We start from the raw sequence: 22,417 nt of genomic DNA, 5'->3' as shown, positions 1-22,417 counted from the left end.
TTCACTGGTGTTAGGGTTTTTAGAAATATTTTCTTTGGTACTGATGGTCTATTCTTGATTTTATTTTTCTAAAATAGTGATTGGAATCAAAAAATACATTTGGTTACAGAAGATGCAGAGTCTGTATGGTGGCCATGGAAAGCCAATACCCTGCCATGACTTGTCTACACCGGGGTAAATGTGTATAGTGAGGTAAATTGTTAGATTGCTATTACGAAAATTTCTCGTTAATTTGTGTCAGCTATCATCTCTGCTTCAAGTGAAAATGCTCACAGGCTTGCCACTGCGCATTTTCCACACTCCAATTACAATAATAAAATGCCATTGTCATCCAGTACTCGTCTCAATCTCACAGCATTATGCTGCACATTCTGCTTAGCAGACACAAGTCCCCTGGAGACTACTCTACATATCTTCAATTGTTGCAGACATGTGTTCTCAAGAACGCGCTTTCACAAGGGAAAAAAATCAACTCTTTCATCGCCCATAGACGATTTGCCTTTACTACATGCACGACTTCTCATAATAAGCTTATTTACATGTATGTTCAGTGCGGATGTTTGGTGGATGCTCGAAAAGTCTTCGATCACATGAAAGAACGAGACAGCGTCTCATGGAATACGATTATTGCAGCGTACAGAAGACATGGGTATCCTCAAGAGGCAGTAGCACTGTTTCATCATATGCAACAAACAGGTCTAAAACCCGACATATTTACGTTTGCTAGCGTACTATCCGCCTGTGCCAATATGGGAGCTTTGAAAGAGGGCATGGACATCCATCAAAGCATAAAGGATAAAGGAATTTCAAATGTTGTAGTTGCAACTGCCTTGGTAGACATGTATGCAAAATGTGGAAGCATAGATAAGGCGTCTAAACTGTTTGACGAAATCCCTCAAAAAAATGCGATCACATGGAATACCATGATTGCAGGATATGCACAAAATGGATTTGTTGAAAAGGCTTTAGATATTTTCAAGCAAATGCAACTGGCAGGAGTGAAGCCAGATTCCACAACCTTTGCCAGCATCCTCCCTGCCTGTGCAAAAATGAGAGCTTTGGAACAGGTTGTGCAAATCCATCAAAGCATAAAAGATAGAGAAACTTTGTCGAATGTTGTAGTTGCTACTGCCCTGGTAGACACATATGCAAAATGTGGATGCATAGACAAGGCACGTGAACTGTTTAACAAAATCCCTCAAAGAAATGTGGTTTCATGGAATGCCATGATTACCGGATATGCACAAAACGGATTTGCGGAAAAGGCTTTAGAAACTTTCAAGCAAATGGAATTGGCAGGTGTAGAGCCAAATTCTACAACATTTGCCATCATCCTCTCTGCATGTGCTAAATCAGGAGCTTTGGAACAGGGTATGAACATCCATCAAAGCATTAAGGATAGAGGATTTTTATCAGATGCTGTAGTTGCAACTGCCCTGGTAAACATGTACACAAAATGTGGAAGCATAGACAAGGCCTGTGAACTGTTTGACGAAATCCCTCAAAGAAATGTGGTCTCATGGACTGCAATGCTTGCAGGATATGCACAAAATGGATTTGTTGAAAAGGCTTTAGAAACTTTCAAGAAAATGCAGTTGGCAGATGTAAAGCCAGATTCCACAACCTTTGCCAACATCCTCCCTGCCTGAGCCAAATTGGAAGCTTTGGAACAGGGTATGAACATTCATCAAAGCATAATAGAACGTGGATTTTTATCAGATATTGTAGTTGGGAATGCTCTGGTAGACATGTATGCAAAATGTGGATGCACAGACAAGGCACATGAACTGTTTGACAGAATGCCTCAAAGAGATATAATCTCATGGAATGCAATGATTTCAGGATATGCACAAAATGGATTTGCTGAAAAGGCTTTAGAGACTTTCAAGCAAATGCAATCGGCAGGTGTAAGGCCAAATTCCACAACCTTTGCCAGCGTCCTCCCTGCCTGTGCCAAAATGGGAGCTTTGGAACAGGGTATAGACATCCATCAAAGCATAATAGTAGGAGGATTTTTGTCAGATATTGTAGTTGGAAATGCTCTGGTGGACATGTATGCAAAATGTGGAATCATAGAAAAAGCACGTCAACTCTTTGATAGAATGCCTCAAAGAGATATCATCTCATGGAATGCAATAATTGCAGGATATGCACAAAATGGATTATGCAAGGATGCTCTCAAAATATTTGAATTAATGAAGCAATCTGAAGCACATCCTAACATTGTAAGCTTTGCTTGTGTTCTAGGTGCATGCAGCCATGCAGGTTTAAATGGATTATGCAAGGATGCTCTCAAAATATTTGAATTAATGAAGCAATCTGGAGCACATCCTAACATTGTAAGCTTTGCTTGTGTTCTAGGTGCATGCAGCCATGCAGGTTTAGTGGATGAGGGCTGTTCCAACTTCAATCACATGAGTAACTTTTACCGTATTACACCTACAGTTGATCATTATGTGTGCATGGTTGACCTTCTTGCCCGTGCTGGCTGTCTTGAGGACACCCTAAACTTTATCATTAAGATGCCAGTTAAACCTGTGGTGGTTGTGTGGATGTGTTTTCTAGGTGCCTGTAGATCACATGTGAACATAGGCTTAGGAGTATTTACAGCGATGCTGCTTTTTGATTTAGATCCTAAAAATGCTACGACTTATGTTCTTCTCTCAAACATCTATGCAGACGTGGGCAGGTGTGGTGAGGTTAAAATGTTGAGGAGATTGATGAAAGATAGAGGAATTAAAAAGATCCCCGGATGTAGTTGGATCGAAGGCCATAAAACGGTACATGTTTTTTGTGCAGGAGATAGATCACATCCACAGACAGAGGAGATCTATGCAAAGTTGGAGGAATTGGATTGGGAGATGAAGGCAGATGGCTATTTTCCAGATTCAAGGCATTTCCTTAATCCTGTGGAAGAGGAGGAAAAAAATTTATTTCTTTGCCACTGTAGTGAAAAGTTGGCAATTGCATTTGGTTTGTTAACCATGCCCCCCGGAACAACTATTAGAGTCGTTAAGAATCTTAGAGTATGTGCTGACTGCCACACTGCAACAAAATTTATTTCCAAGACTGTTGCAAGAGAAATTGTTGTGAGAGATGTGAACCGTTTCCATCATTTTAAACAGGGAGAATGTTCTTGTGGAGATTATTGGTGATTTTTGTTGCAAGGGAAATTGTTGTAAGAGATGCGAACCGTTTCCATCATTTTACACAGCAAGAATGTTCTTATGGAGATTATTGGTGATTCTAAATGAAACGATCTGAAAAATAGACTTGTAGTATAATAACGTGCACTGTTTAAGATCTCGGTAATAATGAAGGGACAAGGTTTTATTTTTAGTTTCTAGAGAATTATTTTTCCTGTTTTGAGCATTTAGCTAGACCACGTTGTTGGGTATCTGTCAAAGATCTGTTTTATAATTACATGGACGTTTCATTGAATTGTTTTCAGAAAACCTGCATGTGTGTGAAATGAAAAGCTGGGAATAAACAATGGGGGAATACTTCGAAGAAAATTGATAGAGGCTTGATCAGCAGGAAATAGAAGAGGAGGGTTCGCAATTTTCCTAATCCTTATGAATAGTTATGTCGTTTGGATTAGTTGTATTATCTTTTGTTAATGTTGGGTTGATCATTTAAGATTAAATTACACCAGATTTATTATGTAATTTTATGTAAAGGTATGTAGGTATATGATTAGATATTTCTAATGTTGCTTCACATTCATTTGTTGAGTAAGATAACTGATAGATTTGCGAATTCAAAAATATTTTAAGAATTTAATTTGATTTCAATTTGTTTGGTTTTGATTAGAAATAAACTATTATAATTTTTAAATGAAGTCTAAATAATAATTTCAATTGTGTTTATGTTATAATTAGCTTGCACTTGAAAAAAATGCATGATGAGGTTTAGAGTTTGATGTTGGAGAGAAGCATAACATTTGTATATTTAAAAATAAAACCTTGTATATTTCATTGGTATTGCACATTCAAGGTACTACGAAATTGTACGTGATAAGATTTATAAATTGATACTATTGAGACTTGGGTTTGAAGGTAAGGAGAGAACTAAATAGAGCATTCATAAGTGTTTGGATTGACAATAGGTTTAGAACAAGAGGATCTCTAAAGGATTAGGCTTACAAGAACTATAGAGAAACATTATGGAAAATATCAATAGGACTAAAAAGAATATTACAATTGTATTCACAATCTGGTCAAATTGACTACTTGACTATTGAAAAGAACCACTACTTCACATGCATGTGAGATAAGCCTACTTAGCAAAAGGGATGACTTACAAATCAACTGTGTTAAATTCTTTTATTAATAAAGTTTTAATAGAAAAGTGATTAGTTAAGAAGAAATAGTTATGATTATGGTTCCTAAATGCCCTCCCCATAAAAAAACATTGTCCTCAAAGCTTGCATTGACGGAATTATTGTTTGAATTAGAAGAGGGATAGCATATCTTACGGGTGTAAACCATGATATTAGATGAGGACATAAGTAGTGTTACACTTGTAAAGCTGGGACAATTATTTCTTAAGGATAGAGTCCAGAGTTAGGAGAATAGATCCTCTTATATCTAGCTCAAGTAGTGCAAAATGTGCATTGATATGTCGACTAAGAGATTTTTTGAAATAGGAGACATTAAAAATTGGATGGAGCCTTGAGGAGGGAGAGTTCCAACTTGTAGGCAGCTAAACCATTTTTTTTACAAAAAATTTATAGGGCTTGTATAACTTCATTGCTAGTTTTTTATGAACCTACAACTTCAAGAACTATTCGTGAAGTAAGACCATGTCACCAATAGTGAAAGTATGCTCAAATAGTGGCGATTTTCATGTTGCTTCATGCAATTCTATACCATTTGTTGGTTCTTTTTGTGGGCACAAAGAATGGTGTTACACATGTAGGATTAAATTCAATGCCTAAACCTAGGAGCCACTTGATATATATGTTCGAAAAGATGGTGGCAATTGATCATATATGACTTCATAAGGTGTCATCTTGGTTGGAATATGATGTGTGATATTACACAAGAATTCTTTCAATGGTAGCCATTGGTCTAATGATGTTGATCAAAAGAAAAGAACTTTAGACGGATTAACTATAATAATCTGCAAAACTCCTTTAGGATGGGTACCATGACGTTAGAAAAGTAAGAATTGTCTAAAAATGAGTAGCGAAAATGGGAGCACATTCATTGAAAATGCAAGCACGTATGCCATGAAGGTGAAATATTTAGTTGATGAAGGTGTGGGAAATGAAGGGGGCTCCATAGGGATGGACAAGAGAACAAAAATAAGCATATTTGGAGAGGCAATTTACCACCACAAAAATGACTAATTTTCCTATAGGCTTTCGGAAATATTGTTACACAATACACACTTGGACAAGCATAGGTAGTGGTTAAAGTTGGCTTGGGGTGGCAATAGTTCACCATTATTACATTGATAGATCTTACATTTCTCCACAAAATACTTGATATTTATTTTTACATCATCCTAAAAAATTATTATGGGTTTTTCATTCTTATTTTTTGAAGAACTTTGTGGATAAAAGATCAACCTCTAGTTCAATTGTTTGTCATCAAATCTTCATTAATTCTATATGATACCAATTGGTGAGATACAAGGCCTAGAGTACCTTAATATGAAAAATGAAAATCACATGCAAATCTAAAATTAAGTTGCCTTAATATGGAATTACCATTTAAAGATTCAACTTCTTTGTAGTGTTTAAATCAACCACTTTAACATGTTTAATACAACCACAATAGATGAACTTAAATCAACAATAAAAGAAAGATAACATCACCATAATATGGCAACAATAAAAAGACACAAATCAACAACATAAGAATGCAAGAAACTCAAAAAGTTCATCTCACAACACACAATTTATGTGGAGAAACCTTTTTGAGAAAAAAATTGCCACGAAGAGAGACCAAGCATGTATTATCTTCATCTCTCTCGTATCTTTAATTTGACAACATTTATGTATAGAAATTTCCCTCACATCTTACACACTCCCTCAAGCACTTGTAAATAAAAATTTCTTGCTAATTTCCTCTCTTGACTACCACCTTAAGAACGTCTTAAACCATTTTTTCATCCCCTAAAAGGGATGTTCAAGTTGGTTTAACATACCAACAACCCTCCTTGGAAAGCTACAAACTTGCTTAATATAGACCAATGTAGATTGCAACCAAATTACTATCCAACTCCATTTGGGCACCTAGCTTTTTGTTAGTTCCAAGGTGGTAATATATATTTTAGTAACCATCCAAAAATTGATTTTAAGTATCAAAAGAACCTCATGGGAAATTGGGCATGGACAAAATCACTATGACAACCGAAATGCTTTACCAGAGCAAATAGTAAAAAGCTTCTAGTAAAAAAAAAAATTGCCCCTACTAAATAAATTTTATGTTTATTTACATGTGATTTATAAGACTCAATCTCTACTCAAGAGAGGTGGTAGTATGACCCTAATATATTTGATTTCTAAAGATGAGGAAAATAGAGAAGTATTGAGATTTATTGGTGTGAATTTTTGCATGGTCCACTTTGAAGCTTCATGACTTATAGTTCTACAAGGGTATGCTTATAAATCTAATGGAGAGGTGGAAACCAAATATTTGTGTTTGAACTCCCAACAAGGTGATAACTATTAGATTAGAGGATGTGTGGTCCATCCTTGTTAGTATAGCAATTACATGTGTCATTTTAATAGCTAATAAGGTGCAATAAAACACATAAGAACTATAGCTACTTAATGGGGGAGAGGACCCCTCATAGACATGATGAATTGTAATGGTTTAGATAATTAATGGCATGGAGGTAAATGGGAAATTGTATGGTTGGGGTTGGTGAATGTTAGCCAACTTGTATTATGATATGCATTAATTTATATAGAAGGGTGGCTACTACATTATAGAGGGTAACTTATTATGATTATGGGTATTTGATCATCTAACTATAGTGTGACCAATAGTACTAGTAGTAGGAAAGACTATTGCTACATAATGGTATGGTGTGGGGAGACAATTCTACAAGTTTGGTTAGCTAGATAAGTGCTATGTGTGGGTGAAGTAATGATCAAGGTAGATATATGTATGTAGACTTTAGTGTGAAGAGAAAACATCACCCAAGAATATTTTATAGCTATCAGCACTCATAATGGCTTCATTGTCACTATAGTGAATATTTGGAGAGGTTTTACCATGAGTAGATACTTCATCCATTGGGGATTTAGTAGATTGCTACTCCTCCAAGTACTTTATGAAGGACCATGAGATTGATCATATGAGTCAAGGATGTACTTATACCATTATATGATATGGTACTAGATGTTGAGGGTCAAGATGATGTAAGGTTCTTGAAGTAGTAGTGATGGTGGGTTATTGCATCACCTCTCCCACTATATATGATAGTGCATGGAGAGTATAACTATTGGGGGATCTTATAGGAGAGGGTGTTATAGGGTAGGGATCCCCAAATGAGGAGATAAATAACATACAATGATTTGTATTATTCATTAATTGGACTCACCTTGTCCTCTTAAGCTAGTGAAGCCCTTGTGATGAGTCACAAATCCTTCATAGTAGGTTGGATATCTACACTTTTTAAGGTTTATAAATTTTATTTTTAAAAATAATATAATTATGAGAATATTTAATATTAATTACATGATGATGTTATCTTTTCATTTTTATCACAAATTGAGAGGCATTGATTCAATATAAATTGACTTTAGGCTTAAAATAATCATTCCTAGATTGATATTGTTAGTGTATATAATGTTATTACCTAGCTAGTTAGTTGTTAATACTTTCTAGATTTACCTATTCATACATAAGCTTAAGTTTACTTATGTATTTTAGAGATTTGTCCCACCTCATGTAGTTGAGACATTTATACTCACTTAGTGAGACACCTCTACATATACACTTGCCACTCACTAGAACATTGGTCAAGTGAGTTAACAAGTATCTCATCTTTGGAAGGATAGTCCATCATTATGTCCAACTTGTCTACCTCCACTCGCTTACCTATATATGCAAGCTTATTTTCTATATTCAAACTAAATCTTTGATATTATTTATTTGGCTTTGTGTTCTCATGATTTGTGGAATTTTGGTTTTTTCTTGTTGATCTTGAAAATACCAACATAGTATCAAATTTGTGCTAGCAAAAACCTTCCCAAATTTGCACCTAACCTAGTCAAGATTTCCTAATACAAATATTTTTTGAGTGCAATCTAAAGATGATGAAATGATATAAGACATGAATAGATAAAAGAAATGAAAGAACATAAGATTACCTATCCATTTACCTTCTCATCTAAAGAATTGAGCAGAAGTAGAGGCACCCCTCTCCACTTGATTTTCTCCTTTTTGATGTTGTTAGTGAGAAGAATGTGGTTGCTCAAACTAGTAGCATGATATTAGGATGAATATCAATGAGTATTGATGGAAAATAGGACGACATGTAGTTAGGATGATAGAAGATGAATAAAAACGAGACCCAATGCCTCAATTTATAGATTTTTTGATGGGGTGAATCAATGGTTTAGATTCAATGATTAATGGATGGTTAAAATTGATTGAGAGAGATGACATGAATTGAATTCTTAGCCTTGTGACAAGTGTCACAAGGAGACTAGATGTGTAAGAGTTAGGTGCACTCACACATTTGTGAGCACACAATTGGAAGAACATGAAAGAGTATTTTCTATGACATGATTAAGAGATAGAGTGTCTTAGGAAGTGACATGTGTAAGAGGTAGGGTGGTTATGAGGTGACCTTTCACACTCACACGTGTGAGAAAGAGGAGGATAGGGACACTTGTCATGTGATGGCAAGTTAGATCTTGATCCATGTAGATGGATTTAAGGGCTAGGATTGAGTGGAGAAGAATTGAGGGTGATGTACGATGAGCCTATGATCATACAGAGAGGGGGGTGAATCAATAGAACAATATTCTTTTTCACCTTCTAAAACTTATTTAATTACTTCAATATTTAATTTGAATTAGCACATATGAGAAACCAAATAATTAGCAACACAACCACAACAAAAATATGACTTGTATTAATCTTCTTGTACAAATTTTGTAGGCACCAACCCCTCATTCACCTTGTGAGCACCAATTCACTAGAGACCAGGGATAACTTTAAGAACCTCCTCCCCTCAGGCAAAAGTATAAAATCTTAGTGAATCCAAAATTATTTTTTCGGGAAAATTTCATATTATGGCAAAAAAAAATTCAAATTAGGAAAAAAAATTAATTTTTTATTGGCGATTTTTTTTAACATATGAAAATTCCATAAAATTATGGTGAATAATTCATTACTGTGGGGGAAAATATTTAATGTATGAGGCGAATGTTTTGTGTTTAAAGGAAAATATATATAAGTGTATGGGCGAAAAGTTTTACTGGGAAGGAAAAATTATTTAATTGTATTGCCGAATTTTATCTACTATTTGAAAATTGTTTAATTTTATTGGCTAATCTTTCATTATTTATGAAAAATAAATATTTTATTGGCGATTTCATTGTCATTTTTTGTTATCTATTAATAGCAACTTTTCAAGAGTTATGACTCGTCATGTGGGTCAATGCCAAATTTACACAACATCCATCAATTTATAATTTTAAATATATCATTTAAGATCATTCGATGATCATAGATCAATGACTAGAGTTTTATTTCGGCCCAAATTTCTAAAGGAAACGTTTTTCTCCAGAAACTCTCTGGAATGGAGACATGTATCAAATCTTAACCCCGACTGAGCCTTGACCTTGATCGTCGATTACAATTGGTTAGTAGGTTACATGGATGGTTGATAATATTGCACGATCCTAATCAAAATTTATTAATGTCTTGTCATTGACATTCTCTAACTGTGATCCACTCAACACACACGACTTCCAATTTGGTAGTGGCACCAGCGATATTACCAATTTCACACACTCGTGTATTTATGGGAAAGATTTACACAAAGATACGAAAGATTTAAAAAAATTTAAAGCATAAAGGAATTAAGAGGGTTAGAGAAGGAATTACTATTTATAGATGATCTATGCTTCTTTCTTTTCAATTTGCCTTTGAAATTTTGTCTTTGGTTTAGGTCTTTAGGCTGTATAATGTTATATTCAGATTTTTGAAGATGGACACTCCTATCCGATTAAGAAGAACATCTAAGGAGGACCAGAAGGCCTTTTTGGGGCTTGGTCAAAGACACAACCCTCACATCAATTTGTAAGGATGTTGGGTTTTTTAAAAACGAGGTTGTGGGGATGGTCTTGGGCCGAGAGTTTTTGTGAAATGTTGATAGATGTAGAGTTAACACGGACATTACGTCCCAGTTTTTGGCGTCTCTTTTGGACCTCAAAGGAGACAAGGTGGATATCTTGATGCTATTAAGGAAGATCTTCAAAGAAGAATCCCTGGGGGATGATGTTCAAGTTGTCATCTTTGCGTAAATAGGGGTGGGGATCCCTTGGGCAAGTGATTTACACAAGCTTCTCCAGCTAGGCTGAAATGTGGTCAGGCAACCTTTTACCTTGAACCTGAATGCTGAGTAGTTGATGCGACATAGGAAATGGGTGTGAATTGGTAGGGATTTACTCCAGAAATGGTTTCTCCTGGATGAATTTCCAGACTACGGATGGCTCGGTGAATTCTCAAAGCTTATCCTCTCTAGAGGATTCTACTTAGATGGAAGGGAAGATCCTTAGGGTTACCCATGAAGGGTTTCAGTTTCTTGTTTTGTTTTTTTTGGATACCATCATACTGCTAGTTCATTGCCAGTGCCCTAGTCATTTTTTTTTTGGCTAGTACCTCATAACCTCCCTCATTTTGGCTTTCAAGTTTTGGAGGGACTCCAACAGTCGACTATTGTAAATTTGCGGAACATATTAATAAAAAATTTGCAACTTCGAGTTCGTTTCAATTTGCCTTTAATGGAGCTAAAAGATACTTTTAGTCTCATTCTTTTGTGCTTAGCAAATTCTAGTTTGTGAATAAAATGGCCAAAATTGTGTCACTGTGTGTAATAATTTATGGGAATTTTTGAAATTACAATGTAGTACTGAGTTAATAATTTGCAAATCTGAAAAATGAACCAAACAAATGTATGTGTGTGATTTTGTGAATCATTAACAAAATGAAATTACAATATAGTAGCAAGCACTCAATTTATAATTAAGAGTTAGTAGAGTAGTAATGATTTCATAAAAGAAATACATGACGGCTGGCAAATACGGTGATTGGGAAAATTAGGAGTGAAAATGGATACACCCATTCTTCTAAGGGCCACGAAAAGGAAAATGGCCTTCATTGGCAGGATTACAAACAAGAGGCTGGTCTCAACTCTGAGAACAGACCATCATCTTGTCCTGCATGCAATCAAGATGATTCTAGGAAAATAATTTCTTCAAGCCTACCATAGGTATAGGGTAGGCTTGAAGAATTTTTTCCTGGGTTGGACAAGGAGCTGAGAGCCTTCATGGCTAGGGCACGATCCAATGGTGTATATTATTTATTTTAATTAATTTTCAAAATAAACTATGATTGGAAATGTTTTATAGTTTATAAAATATTATAAACCGTAACCTTAATCAATATATTATTTTATAATCTTTCAAATTTTTAAAATACTTAATAATTACATTGAATAAGAAAAATGAACAAAATTTGATGAACGTTGGATTAGGATGATTGCAGATCGACGGTGTAAGCTCCATTTCGGGTTGAAGTTGTGAGGGTTAAAAATTTCCGCAACCATCCTCCATAAAAGTGACACGTGTGATCAGAAGATTTGATTTTATCTATAGAAAATTGGCAGAGGTTATCCCTAGAAATTAATTAGTGTAATGCCCAGATTTTTTGGAGGAAGATCGAGATGGTGGGAAGATCCTATATAGTAGGATATTGGCAAACGATCTTTCCACAGAAAGAAAATGGCAGTTTTTCAGAATCAAGTGTGCATGTAAGGAAGAGGAGGGGTGGATTGAGTCACCAGAGCAGTAGATTAATCGATTGTTCAACAAAGCTAACGACATAGAAAAAGAGATGGTGGTTATCATTTTGGGCTCTGATTTCTGGAGCGGAGGCGATGTGCATGACAAACTGGTGATGGAAAAACTATTTGAACCAATCATGTAGGTTTTGGGCTACCCGATCTCGGCCAATGGGATTGTTTGGAGGATGGTGAGAGAAGACCTCATGTAGGAGGTTATGACTGCATAGAGATGGCTCCAAAATCGAGCTCCAGTAATAATAGACTATTATACTCATTGGCCCTACGACTTCTAATCTAGATGTCTGAGGTCTCCCGGGTGACCACTGATGGGTCCCCACTGAATAAGAAGGAACTCAACAACTGAAAATCGATAGAGATGAATTCAGAATAATATTATAACAATTCAAAAATATGATCACTTACCTTTAGGTCACTAGCAGTTGCCAATGCAGTTAGCAACAATGGTTGTTCTTGGTCTGAAACTTCGCTAGTGATCCAAATTGAGAGCTCAGAACTGACCAAATTTGTGTAGAGATAAATCCGATCTTTGACTGTATTTATACCAATCCTTATTTGGCAAATTCAAAGGGAATTTTATATGGTATACAAATATTTTGTGAATCATGCTTAACTATAACACATCTTATGTAATTTTTGATGCAATTATGGGTCATCCAATTAATTGGAAATTATAATAGAGTTGGCGAAAACTGAGGTGAATTGAGACACGCTTCCGCAAAATGTCAAGCGAATTGGGTCCTCCTCACCAATAAATCTTTATATGGCTATTGGTGAATTATGGCTATCTATTAAGACAACCTCAAAAAGTGTAGGCGAAAATATTGAATTTTTCATGTGGAAAACGTAGATTCTATTGGCGAAATCTTGATAGAGATACAATTAATTACATAAAACATTGGGCGATTGGGTCGTGCATTTGACGGATATTTATAAAGTCCGAGCAACATGGCCACCTCTGATCGGTACAATATATTCACCATTTTCTATATCGTTGACGTGAAATATTCGTCATTGGCGAATATTCACCACTAAAGTAAAATCTGCTAGAGACACCAACCGCCCATTCAAATTGTCTTCACAATTTTTTCTATAATTCTCTTCTTCAATATGCTATAATTCCCTTCTTAAATCTATTACAAGCTGATCATAAATCTACCACAGAAAAATATAACAACCTCTACATGAAAATTTGCTACAAAATTCTTACAATCTCTTCATAAATTTGTTATATATGATTTATTAATTATCTTTTTCACTCAACAACACACTTCTTCCTCCACACATCTCTCAATTTATATCCCCATATTTAATGAAGGGATGTAGTCTTTGAGATATCTCTTTTTAAGCGTTTCCGTAACAAAATGTATTGGTTGCTTTTGACACAAGGCTTTAGTCATTGCTTTAAGTAGAAAAAAAATCATTTGCCAACAACTTACTCTATGTCATGATTTGTCTTATATAAGAATTTTTTCTCTTATGTGGGGAGCACTCATTTTTAGAGAGGTCGACTTCTCTTTTGAATATTATTTTAATTAATAATCTTCACTTTAGGAATATTATTGTTGGATATTTTAGTCTAATATGTAATTGTTGTTCAAATTAATTTCTTTTTAAGTGCTTTCTTATTAATTTTCAGTTGCTTTTTTTGGCAAAATTAATTTTAAGAATTTTCCTTGTATAATCATGTGGAGGATTACACATCATATAATAACTTTTATTTTCTATATGTCGTTGACTTTTCAACAATGAGGAATTAAATAATAGAAAAAATAGTAATGGAGGTTATTTAGCCTAAATCAATTAATTAAGTAGGTATTAATTAATTAGTACACACACAATATGTGTGTGCGCGCATGCGCTTTGGTGAGCTTGACTCCTACTCTTTTTTGTCAAGTTCCCTGTTTCATTTTTCTTCCATGCACCATTATTTTCCATTGTGCATTAATTTTCCTTCCATTTTACTCTCTCTCTCTCTCTCTCTCTCTCTCTGTGGTGGGCTTGGCTCTTACTTTTTTTGTCAAATTCTCTCTTTCATTTTCTTTCCATGGACCATTCTTTTCCATTGTACATTCATTTTCTTTCCATTTTATTTTCCTCTCAATAAATATTTTTGTTTAAAAGGCTACAAAATTCTGTCTTGAACTCAAATATCTAGTGACTCTAAAACCTTGATATTTTTCATTCTAGTTTTTGTTTATTACTTCTACTTTTGTCTACATACATATACACACACACATACATACATACATACATACATACATACATACATACATACATACACATATGCATACAGATATGAATTTGCATATGCATATACATATAATAATTCTTATAGAAAATATTTCAATCCACAAGTTTGTTAGATAGCTCAAATAACCAGAAGACAACTGAGGGGGGCGGGGGGTGAATCAGTTGTCATAGATTATCAGAATCTTAAGCAATTAAAACTTTAATATCGAAACCCAAAAGATCAATACTAGAATGCATAAACCAATTACTGAAATAATAGATAAACCAATTAAGCATAAACAATAATCGGAGAATAAATACCATCCACATGACACCAAGATTTATACATGGAAAAATCGGTATGGGGAAAAACCACGATGGGAATCCTACCCACAGTCAGATAATACTTCTACAGTAAGTATGTGAATTACAATTGAGGGGCCTGCACTTGCAGGAAGGCCAACAATCTAGAGCACACTACTCATCACAAAAGGAGTCTCAATGACTACATAGAAATCCAGACTACAATCTAGAGAAATGAATGAACTGCAAAGATAACATCTCCTATGCCTGAATACAGTTCTGGTTAAGCTCAATATCAGAGGAATAAATCCTCTTACATAAACCCAACTTGATCACCAATGATCAACCAAATGCTCTGCTTGAATTATTATTGCATTATTCATTCATACACCTCCCATATCCCTTCCTATATACCCATATGATCTACAATGAGATCTTACATCATATATATACAAACCCTCGATCATAAACAATAAGGTCGGCCACTGGACAATAAAACAATTACATAATTATAAAACATGTCAGCCAGAGACCAAACAAATAATATCCAACCCATAAGACATCCCAGAAACACATTGAGAGGTCCAATCCACATGTTATATTAAGTCGGTCCATAACCTAGATACACTGGGACCCAATTTAGGTCCACACACTAAATAAATGATCTCAATCCGTCAAGTCTCGAACATGATCACCATCATCATCTTGAAAATCCACCAGAAGCCGCACCAACACCACTTATGCAATTCATCAAAGATCTTCATAAAAGCTTTGTCGATGAAATCCTCGCCTAAACCACAAACTAAGCTTTGTAGCAAATAGGATAGCATCTGATCACCAGATCCAAAACCAACTGACTGAACATGAACATGAGTAGCATGAATAAGCCAATTCCATAACCCAAACATATTGGAGCATACCGGATCATATCCAACTAGAAACCAAACAACCTACCGAGACCAGAAAGGTGCCAGTAGAGCATCCAAAACAGCTAGTGTTGACATCAATGAAAAAACATCAATGCAACACATAATCAATTCCTCCAAATGGCCAACAATCTTCCCCTTTGGTATTGATGGCAACACTAGATGTGAAAAACATCCAAGTGCCGAGAAATGCCAAAACAAGTCTCCCCCAATGGAAGACAGCCAACAATCTCCCATACAAAGATATAGCAATTAAGTTCTAAAATAAAGACCAAACTCCCCCTGTGAATGATATCTTTGTAAAGCTCTCTTTTTCACATATAGCACTCCCCCTAATGTATACAACTCCTTAATTTTTTCACATCAATATATCTCTCCCTTAGACATCAATGCCAAAAATCTGACAAAAATATCAAAGCAAAAATAAAAACCACTGAAACACAAGGCTAACTACTCCCCCTGAGCAGTAGCATCCCCACATCAATTTCAGAATGAATAATATCTCTGATAATGCATACCAGACTGATGCCAAATAACATCAATCATTTCTTTGTCGGAGGTGCAGAAACCCACAATCTGTCTCTCAGGTACTCAAATGATTCTTTAGGTAAAGCTTTAGTGAAAATATTTGCAATCTGCTCTTTAGTGTTCACATACACCAGTCTAACTTCATTTTCTTCCACCTTCTCCTTCAAAAAGTTATACTTGATAGATATGTGCTTTGTCTTAGAGTACCATATTCTTTGATATGTCAATAACAACAGAGTTATCACAGTGAATAACTACCGGTCCAGTGCAATGCACTTTGATATCCTTCAACATTTGCTTCATGCATAGAACCTGAGTACAGTTAGTAGCAACAACAACATACTCAACTTCAATGGTAAATAAAGAAGTACGTGATTATTTCTTGTTGATCCAGGAAACCAACTTCTTTCCAAGAAAGAAAGCTCCACCAGAAGTACTTTTTCAGTCATCAACATCACCAGCCCAATCTACATCTGTATATGCACATAAAGTAAAGTCATCATCTGTAGGGTACCACAAACCATATTTAGATGTACCTTGCAAGTATCTAAAAATTCTTTTCACCGCACTCTCATGATTTTCTCTAGGATCACTCTGAAATCTAGATGAAATACAAACAACATTCATTATGTTAGGCCTAGTCCGAGTCAAATATAGCAGACCTCCAATCATAGATTTATATCTTGTAGGATTTGTCGGTGGAGAAACATCTTTCCTTGTCAATTTGTCACTTGCAATCATAGGAGTACTTACCGGTTTAAAATCTACCATACCAAATTTCTTCAACAATTCCCTAACATACTTAGTTTGACAGATGAAAATATCTTTATCAGTCTGAGTAATCTGCAAACCTAAGAAAAAATTCATTTCCCCAATCATAACATTTCAAATTCTTTCTCCATATTCTTAGAAAATTCCATGCACAACTTATCTTCATCTCCAAAAATGATGTCATCAACAAAAACTTCAATAATCAATATATCATCATCAGTGACTTTATAATATAGATTACTGTCAACATTACCTTTAGTGAAACCGTGATTCAAAATATATTTATCTAACATTGCATACCAATCTCTAGGTGCCTATTTCAATCCATATAAAACTTTCCTTAACCAGTAAACCATGTTTGTATCATCTGAAAGTGAAAAACCATCAAGTTGCTCAATATAAACTTCCTCATCAAGATCCCCATTCAAAAATGAACACTTGACATCCATCTGATAAACCTCGTAGTTTTTATGTGCAGCATAGGCAAGAAATAATCTTACAACTTCAATCCTAGATACAAGTGCAAAAGTTTCACCATAATCAATTCCTTCCTTCCGAGAATATCCTTTGCAAACCAATCTAGCTTTATTCCTTACAACTTCTCCATCTTAATTCAATTTATTCCTAAAAACCCATTTAGTTCTAATAATATTCTTATTTTTAGGTCGGGAACTAAAGTCCATGTGCTATTCTTCTCTATCTGATCTAATTCTTCTTCCATAGCTTTCAACCAACATTCATCTTTACATGTTTCAATTACTGATACCGGTTCAACTTGAGAAATTAAACATACCTCATTAGATGTCAATCTCTTTCTTGTCATCACTACATTGTTCTTATCCCCAATGATCTAATCTTCTGAATGATTCAATCTCACATACCTAAGAGTCTTCTGACTCTCTGTTCCTCTTCCCGGTTCTTCAATTACTGTTGAATTTTCTGATACTGCTAGAGTAACTGGTTCAACATTTTGTTTCGGTAAAGGTGCTACCAGTTCAATTATCATTTTCAATGCCGGTTCTTGCTCATAAACTCTGATTTGACTTCTATTCAGCTCATCCACCTTGGCATTAGCGCTCTCCACAATTCTCTGCAATCTCTCGTTAACATCTATATGCTTTGCTTTCATTTGAATAATCAAGAAAAATTCCTTCAACACATTTAGGATCAAATTTGTCAATGATATCATCTCTCCTAATATAATATTTACTACCAAAGATTCTGAAATACTTAATTGTAGGTGTATTGCCAAACCATAATTCATAAGGTGTCTTACCAGTTTCTTCTTTGATATGTACTCTGTTGAATGTATAAATCGTTGTTCTCACTGCTTCTCTCCAGTAGATATGAGGTAGACTAGCTTCCATCATCATTGTTCTAGCAGCATCCAAGATAGTTTTGTTCTTCCTTTCCACGACTCCATTTTGTTGAGGTGTTCGGGGAGCAGAAAATTATCTCTTTATACCATTCTTCTCACAAAAGTTAGTAAACTCACCGGATGTGAATTCTCCACCATGATTTGACCTTAGACATTTAATCTTCAATCCTATCTCTGTCTCAACTTTAGCTTTAAAGATTTTAAACTTTTCAAAAGCCTCATATTTCTCCCTTGTAAAAGTAACCAAAAGACAACTGAGAGGGGGGGGTGGTGAATTAGTTGTCACAGATTATAGGAACCTTAAGCAATTAAAACTTTAATATCGGAATGCATAAACCAATTACTGAAATAGCAGATAAACTAATTAAGCATAAACAATAATCAGAGAATAAATATCATCCACATGACACCAAGATTTATACGTGAAAAAACCCGACAAGGGGAAAAACCATGATGGGAAGCCTACCCACAGTCAGATAATACTGCTACGGTAAGTATGTGAATTACAATTGAGGGGCATGCACTTCCAAGAAGGCCAACAACCTATAGCGCACTACTCATCACAAAAGGAGTCTCACTGACTACATAGAAATCCAGACTATAATCCGAAGAAATGAATGAACTGCAAAGATAGCATCTCCTATGCCTTAATATAGTTCCGGTTAAGCTCAATACCAGAGGACTAAATCCTCTTACATAAACCCAACTCGAACACCAATGATTGACCAAATCCTCTGCTTGAATGATTATTACATTATTCGCTCATACACATCTCATATCCCTTCCTATATGTCCATATGATCTACAATGAGATCTTACATCATATATATACAAACCCTCAACCATAAACAATAAGGTCAACCACCAAACAATAAAACAATTACATAATTACAAAACATGTCAGTTAGAGACCAAACAAACAATATCCAACTCATTAGACATCCCAGAAACACATTGAGAGGTCCAATCCACACATTACATTAAGCCAGTCCATAACCTAGATACACTGGGACCCAATTTAGGTCCACACACGCTAAAGAAATGATCTCAATCCACCAAGTCTCAAACATGACCACTATCATCATCCTAAAACTCCACCAAAAGCCACACCAACACCACTTATGCAATTCATCAAAGATCTTCATCAAAGCTCTACCGGTGAAACCCTCGTCGGAACCACAAACCAAGCTTTCTAGCAAACAAGATAACATTCAATCACCATATCCAAAACCAACTAACTGAACATGAACATGAGTAGCATGGATAAGCCAATTCCATAACCCAAATATATCAAAGCATACCAAATTATATCCAACCAGAAACCAAACAACCTATCAGGACCAAAACTAGAAGGGTGCCCGTAAAGCATCCAAAACAGCTAGTGTTGACATCAATGCAACACATGATTAATTCCTCCAAATGGCCAACAATTTTTTTGTGATGTAGTCATAGTCAATCTTACTAAAGCCTATCTTCCTCATATTATTGTTGTGGTTACAACTTCTACAAATTAGAAGTAGAGCATTGAAATGAACATGTCTAATATTATCAATCATATGCAATGTTAAGCTTACAATATTTTTTAAAATAGATTGAAAACAATAGTCATTAGTATTTGGTAACACCCCTTCACGATTGTTTCTATAATTTTCCTTTGTACTGCACCCATTGTTGCACAATGCTTATCACATTCCCAAAAAAAGAAAGCATGTGCATAAAAGAAATTCATTGACATTAATTCTTGTCATTTAAAACCTTAAAAAATATTTTCAATCTGTGAGATTTTGCCAAGATCAAGGGCACAATGAAAAGCACAAAAGAGAGACAATAGAATGACAAGAACAAAACTATATTCTCATCAATATGAAAAATGATCAACTGGATTAACCAATACAATGAATATGGGCCTTCTTATATAGGCAAGGCCATATGGATATGTGAGCACACAATCATGACATGTGGCTAAATGAGAAACAAGGGTAGGTAAGAAAAAGTACGGGTAGGTAGGAGAAATAATATAATATTCCATAAGAGGTGGAGGACCCACCGAATGTGGAGTGTAATAGCAAGATAAGACCACAAAAGGTGGAATTTCTCCTACAAGCTATATCCTTATGTGCACACTTCCCTAAGTGTCTCATATCCAAACTACGATGAGATGCATTATCCTAAGTTAACTTAAGTAAAGTGTAATAATATCCATGATGGATAATTATTTACACCAACACCCCCCCTTAAGCACAACTTAGGGGAATGAAGACTCAAGTCAACAATGCAAGATGGGTCTCGACTATTAGGCCATGATAGGTACCCATGTACAATATGCAAATGCAAGCAAACCTATACAATAAAAGGCGGGATGAAGAGAATGTGCATGTATCATAGAACTAGCCATTTCTTTGAGAGTTCTATTCTTATGCTTTGCAACTCCATTCTGATGTGGAGTGTAAGCAACAGAATGTTGAAGATCAATCCCCTCAAATGTACAAAAATCCTCAAGTCTTTTGTTCACATATTCTCTTCCATTATCTGTGTGAAGAATCTTGACCACTTTCCATGATTGCTTCTCCACATGAGCCTTGCAGTCTAGAAATCTATCAAACACTTCACTCTTATGAATAAGAAAGTAGACCCAAGTGAAGCGGGAGTAGTCATTAATGAAGGTGGGGACATAGCAGGCTTTACTAAATGAAGGTGATGGAAATGGACCTGCTACATCGCTGTGAATAAGTTGAAGAACTTCCAAAGCTCTCCAAGCTTTCCCCTTATCAAACTTCTCCTTGGGATGCTTGCCCATGGAACATCCTGAACATACACCCTCTGAAAAATTGACTCGAGGTAGACCTGTGACCATGTCTTTAGTGCTAAGCTGCTGAAGATAGTGGTAGTTGAGGTGACCAACCACTCAAGCCATAGCTTACTTTCTGAATTTGAATGAGTACTAGAAGGAGAACTTGGCACAAAGTGGGAGAATGAATAAAACCTTGAGTTGTCATTGACTTGTCCCACTGCTACCAAAGCATCATTATCAAGTTCCTTTACCAAAATTGAATCAGGTGTAAGCTCAACCTTTTTCCCATTCCCATAGTGAGTGATTTGGTAGATAGAGAGAAGATTGGTAGACAAGTTAGGAACATAGAGAACATTCTCAAATGTTCCATCATCCATGTCAATTGAAATTTTCCCTTCAACCTCAACTTGTGAATCATCACTTATGTAAATGTGAGGTACCCTTGATTGCTCCAATGAAGAAAATTGCTCCTTTGTAGAACCCATGTGATAAGAGGCACCCGAGTCAAGTATCCACTATTGTGAACAACTTGTTGTAGCCACAAATGCTTGCCCTTTTCCCTTAGACTGTGAGGAAGAGGAAGGAGTTGAATCTTTCTTGTTGTAGGCAGATGGCAAGTTGATGTTATTTTTCTTAAGAAGATTTGTCAACTCATCAACTTGCTTGGCGTGGCATCGATGCTCATCATGACCATACTTCTTGCAATAATCACAAGTTGGTTTATCCTTCTTAGGTGGAGTCCCCTTCTTGGAAGAGGATGGAAAATCGCCTTGTGATGGAGGGGATGATTGTCCTTTTTTCTATTGTAGCTTTGACTTAGATTGCTTCTTCTTCTTGTTGGAATCTTTGCCTTGACTCCCTTGACTCCCTTGATTAGCCACCAAAGCCTTGGACTTTGAAGACTTGAGAAGCCCCATGTTCAACAACTTAGATTGTTCCAATATCAACATTTCTGTGAAAGCATAAAATGAAGGCATAGTGTAGGAACTCCCCACTATCAAATGATGAGTTTGGAAGCTAGAAATAAATGTTGCATATTTAGGTGCAAGCTTGTCCAACAAGTTGAATATCAACTGAGCATCCTTTTTGTCAATTCTACAATCCTTAAGCTTAGCTCTTAGCTCATTTGCTTTGGTGACATAATCTTGGATTGTGTCAAAACTCTTAGGATCCAAGTTGGTGAGCTCATTGTCAATCTTGTAACCTCTGATTTCATCAACTTGACCATACAATTTCTAAAACATTTCCCAAGCCTCTTTGATTGTAGAACACTTCTCAATGTGAAAAATGAGGTCATCTGATACATACTTACACAAATTTCCAAGAGCCATGCAATTTTTAGTGAGCCATTCTAATTGAGAATTAAGATCAACCTTAGGATCATGTGGTGCTGCTATTGTTCCATCTATGTAATGCGTGAGTCCTTTTTCC

General features: G+C 35.5%; 2 protein-coding genes across 2 annotated transcripts; both read left to right on the top strand.

The window, feature by feature from the left end:
* Window positions 1–359: 359 nt before the first annotated feature.
* On the top strand, window positions 360–3,339 carry LOC131859615 (pentatricopeptide repeat-containing protein At3g09040, mitochondrial-like). The gene is made up of 2 exons (XM_059213577.1): window positions 360–2,225; window positions 2,362–3,339. Exon 1 carries the CDS (start codon window positions 360–362, stop codon window positions 1,647–1,649), a length of 1,290 nt encoding a protein of 429 aa, XP_059069560.1. The 3' UTR covers window positions 1,650–2,225; window positions 2,362–3,339.
* Window positions 2,196–3,155, top strand: LOC131064692 (pentatricopeptide repeat-containing protein At3g24000, mitochondrial-like). Its single transcript, XM_057998930.2, has one exon. It carries the CDS (start codon window positions 2,196–2,198, stop codon window positions 3,153–3,155), a length of 960 nt encoding a protein of 319 aa, XP_057854913.2.
* Window positions 3,340–22,417: the final 19,078 nt, after the last annotated feature.

The sequence above is a fragment of the Cryptomeria japonica genome, chromosome 10, assembly GCF_030272615.1.
Source record: "Cryptomeria japonica chromosome 10, Sugi_1.0, whole genome shotgun sequence".
Taxonomy (NCBI): Eukaryota; Viridiplantae; Streptophyta; class Pinopsida; order Cupressales; family Cupressaceae; genus Cryptomeria; species Cryptomeria japonica.
This window is presented reverse-complemented; position numbering and strand designations above follow the sequence as displayed.

Coding starts and splice junctions, on each gene's coding strand:
- LOC131064692 (XM_057998930.2), top strand. CDS start 2,196: ATGAAGCAATCTGAAGCACATCCTAACATTGTAAGCTTTGCTTGTGTT.
- LOC131859615 (XM_059213577.1), top strand. CDS start 360: ATGCTGCACATTCTGCTTAGCAGACACAAGTCCCCTGGAGACTACTCT.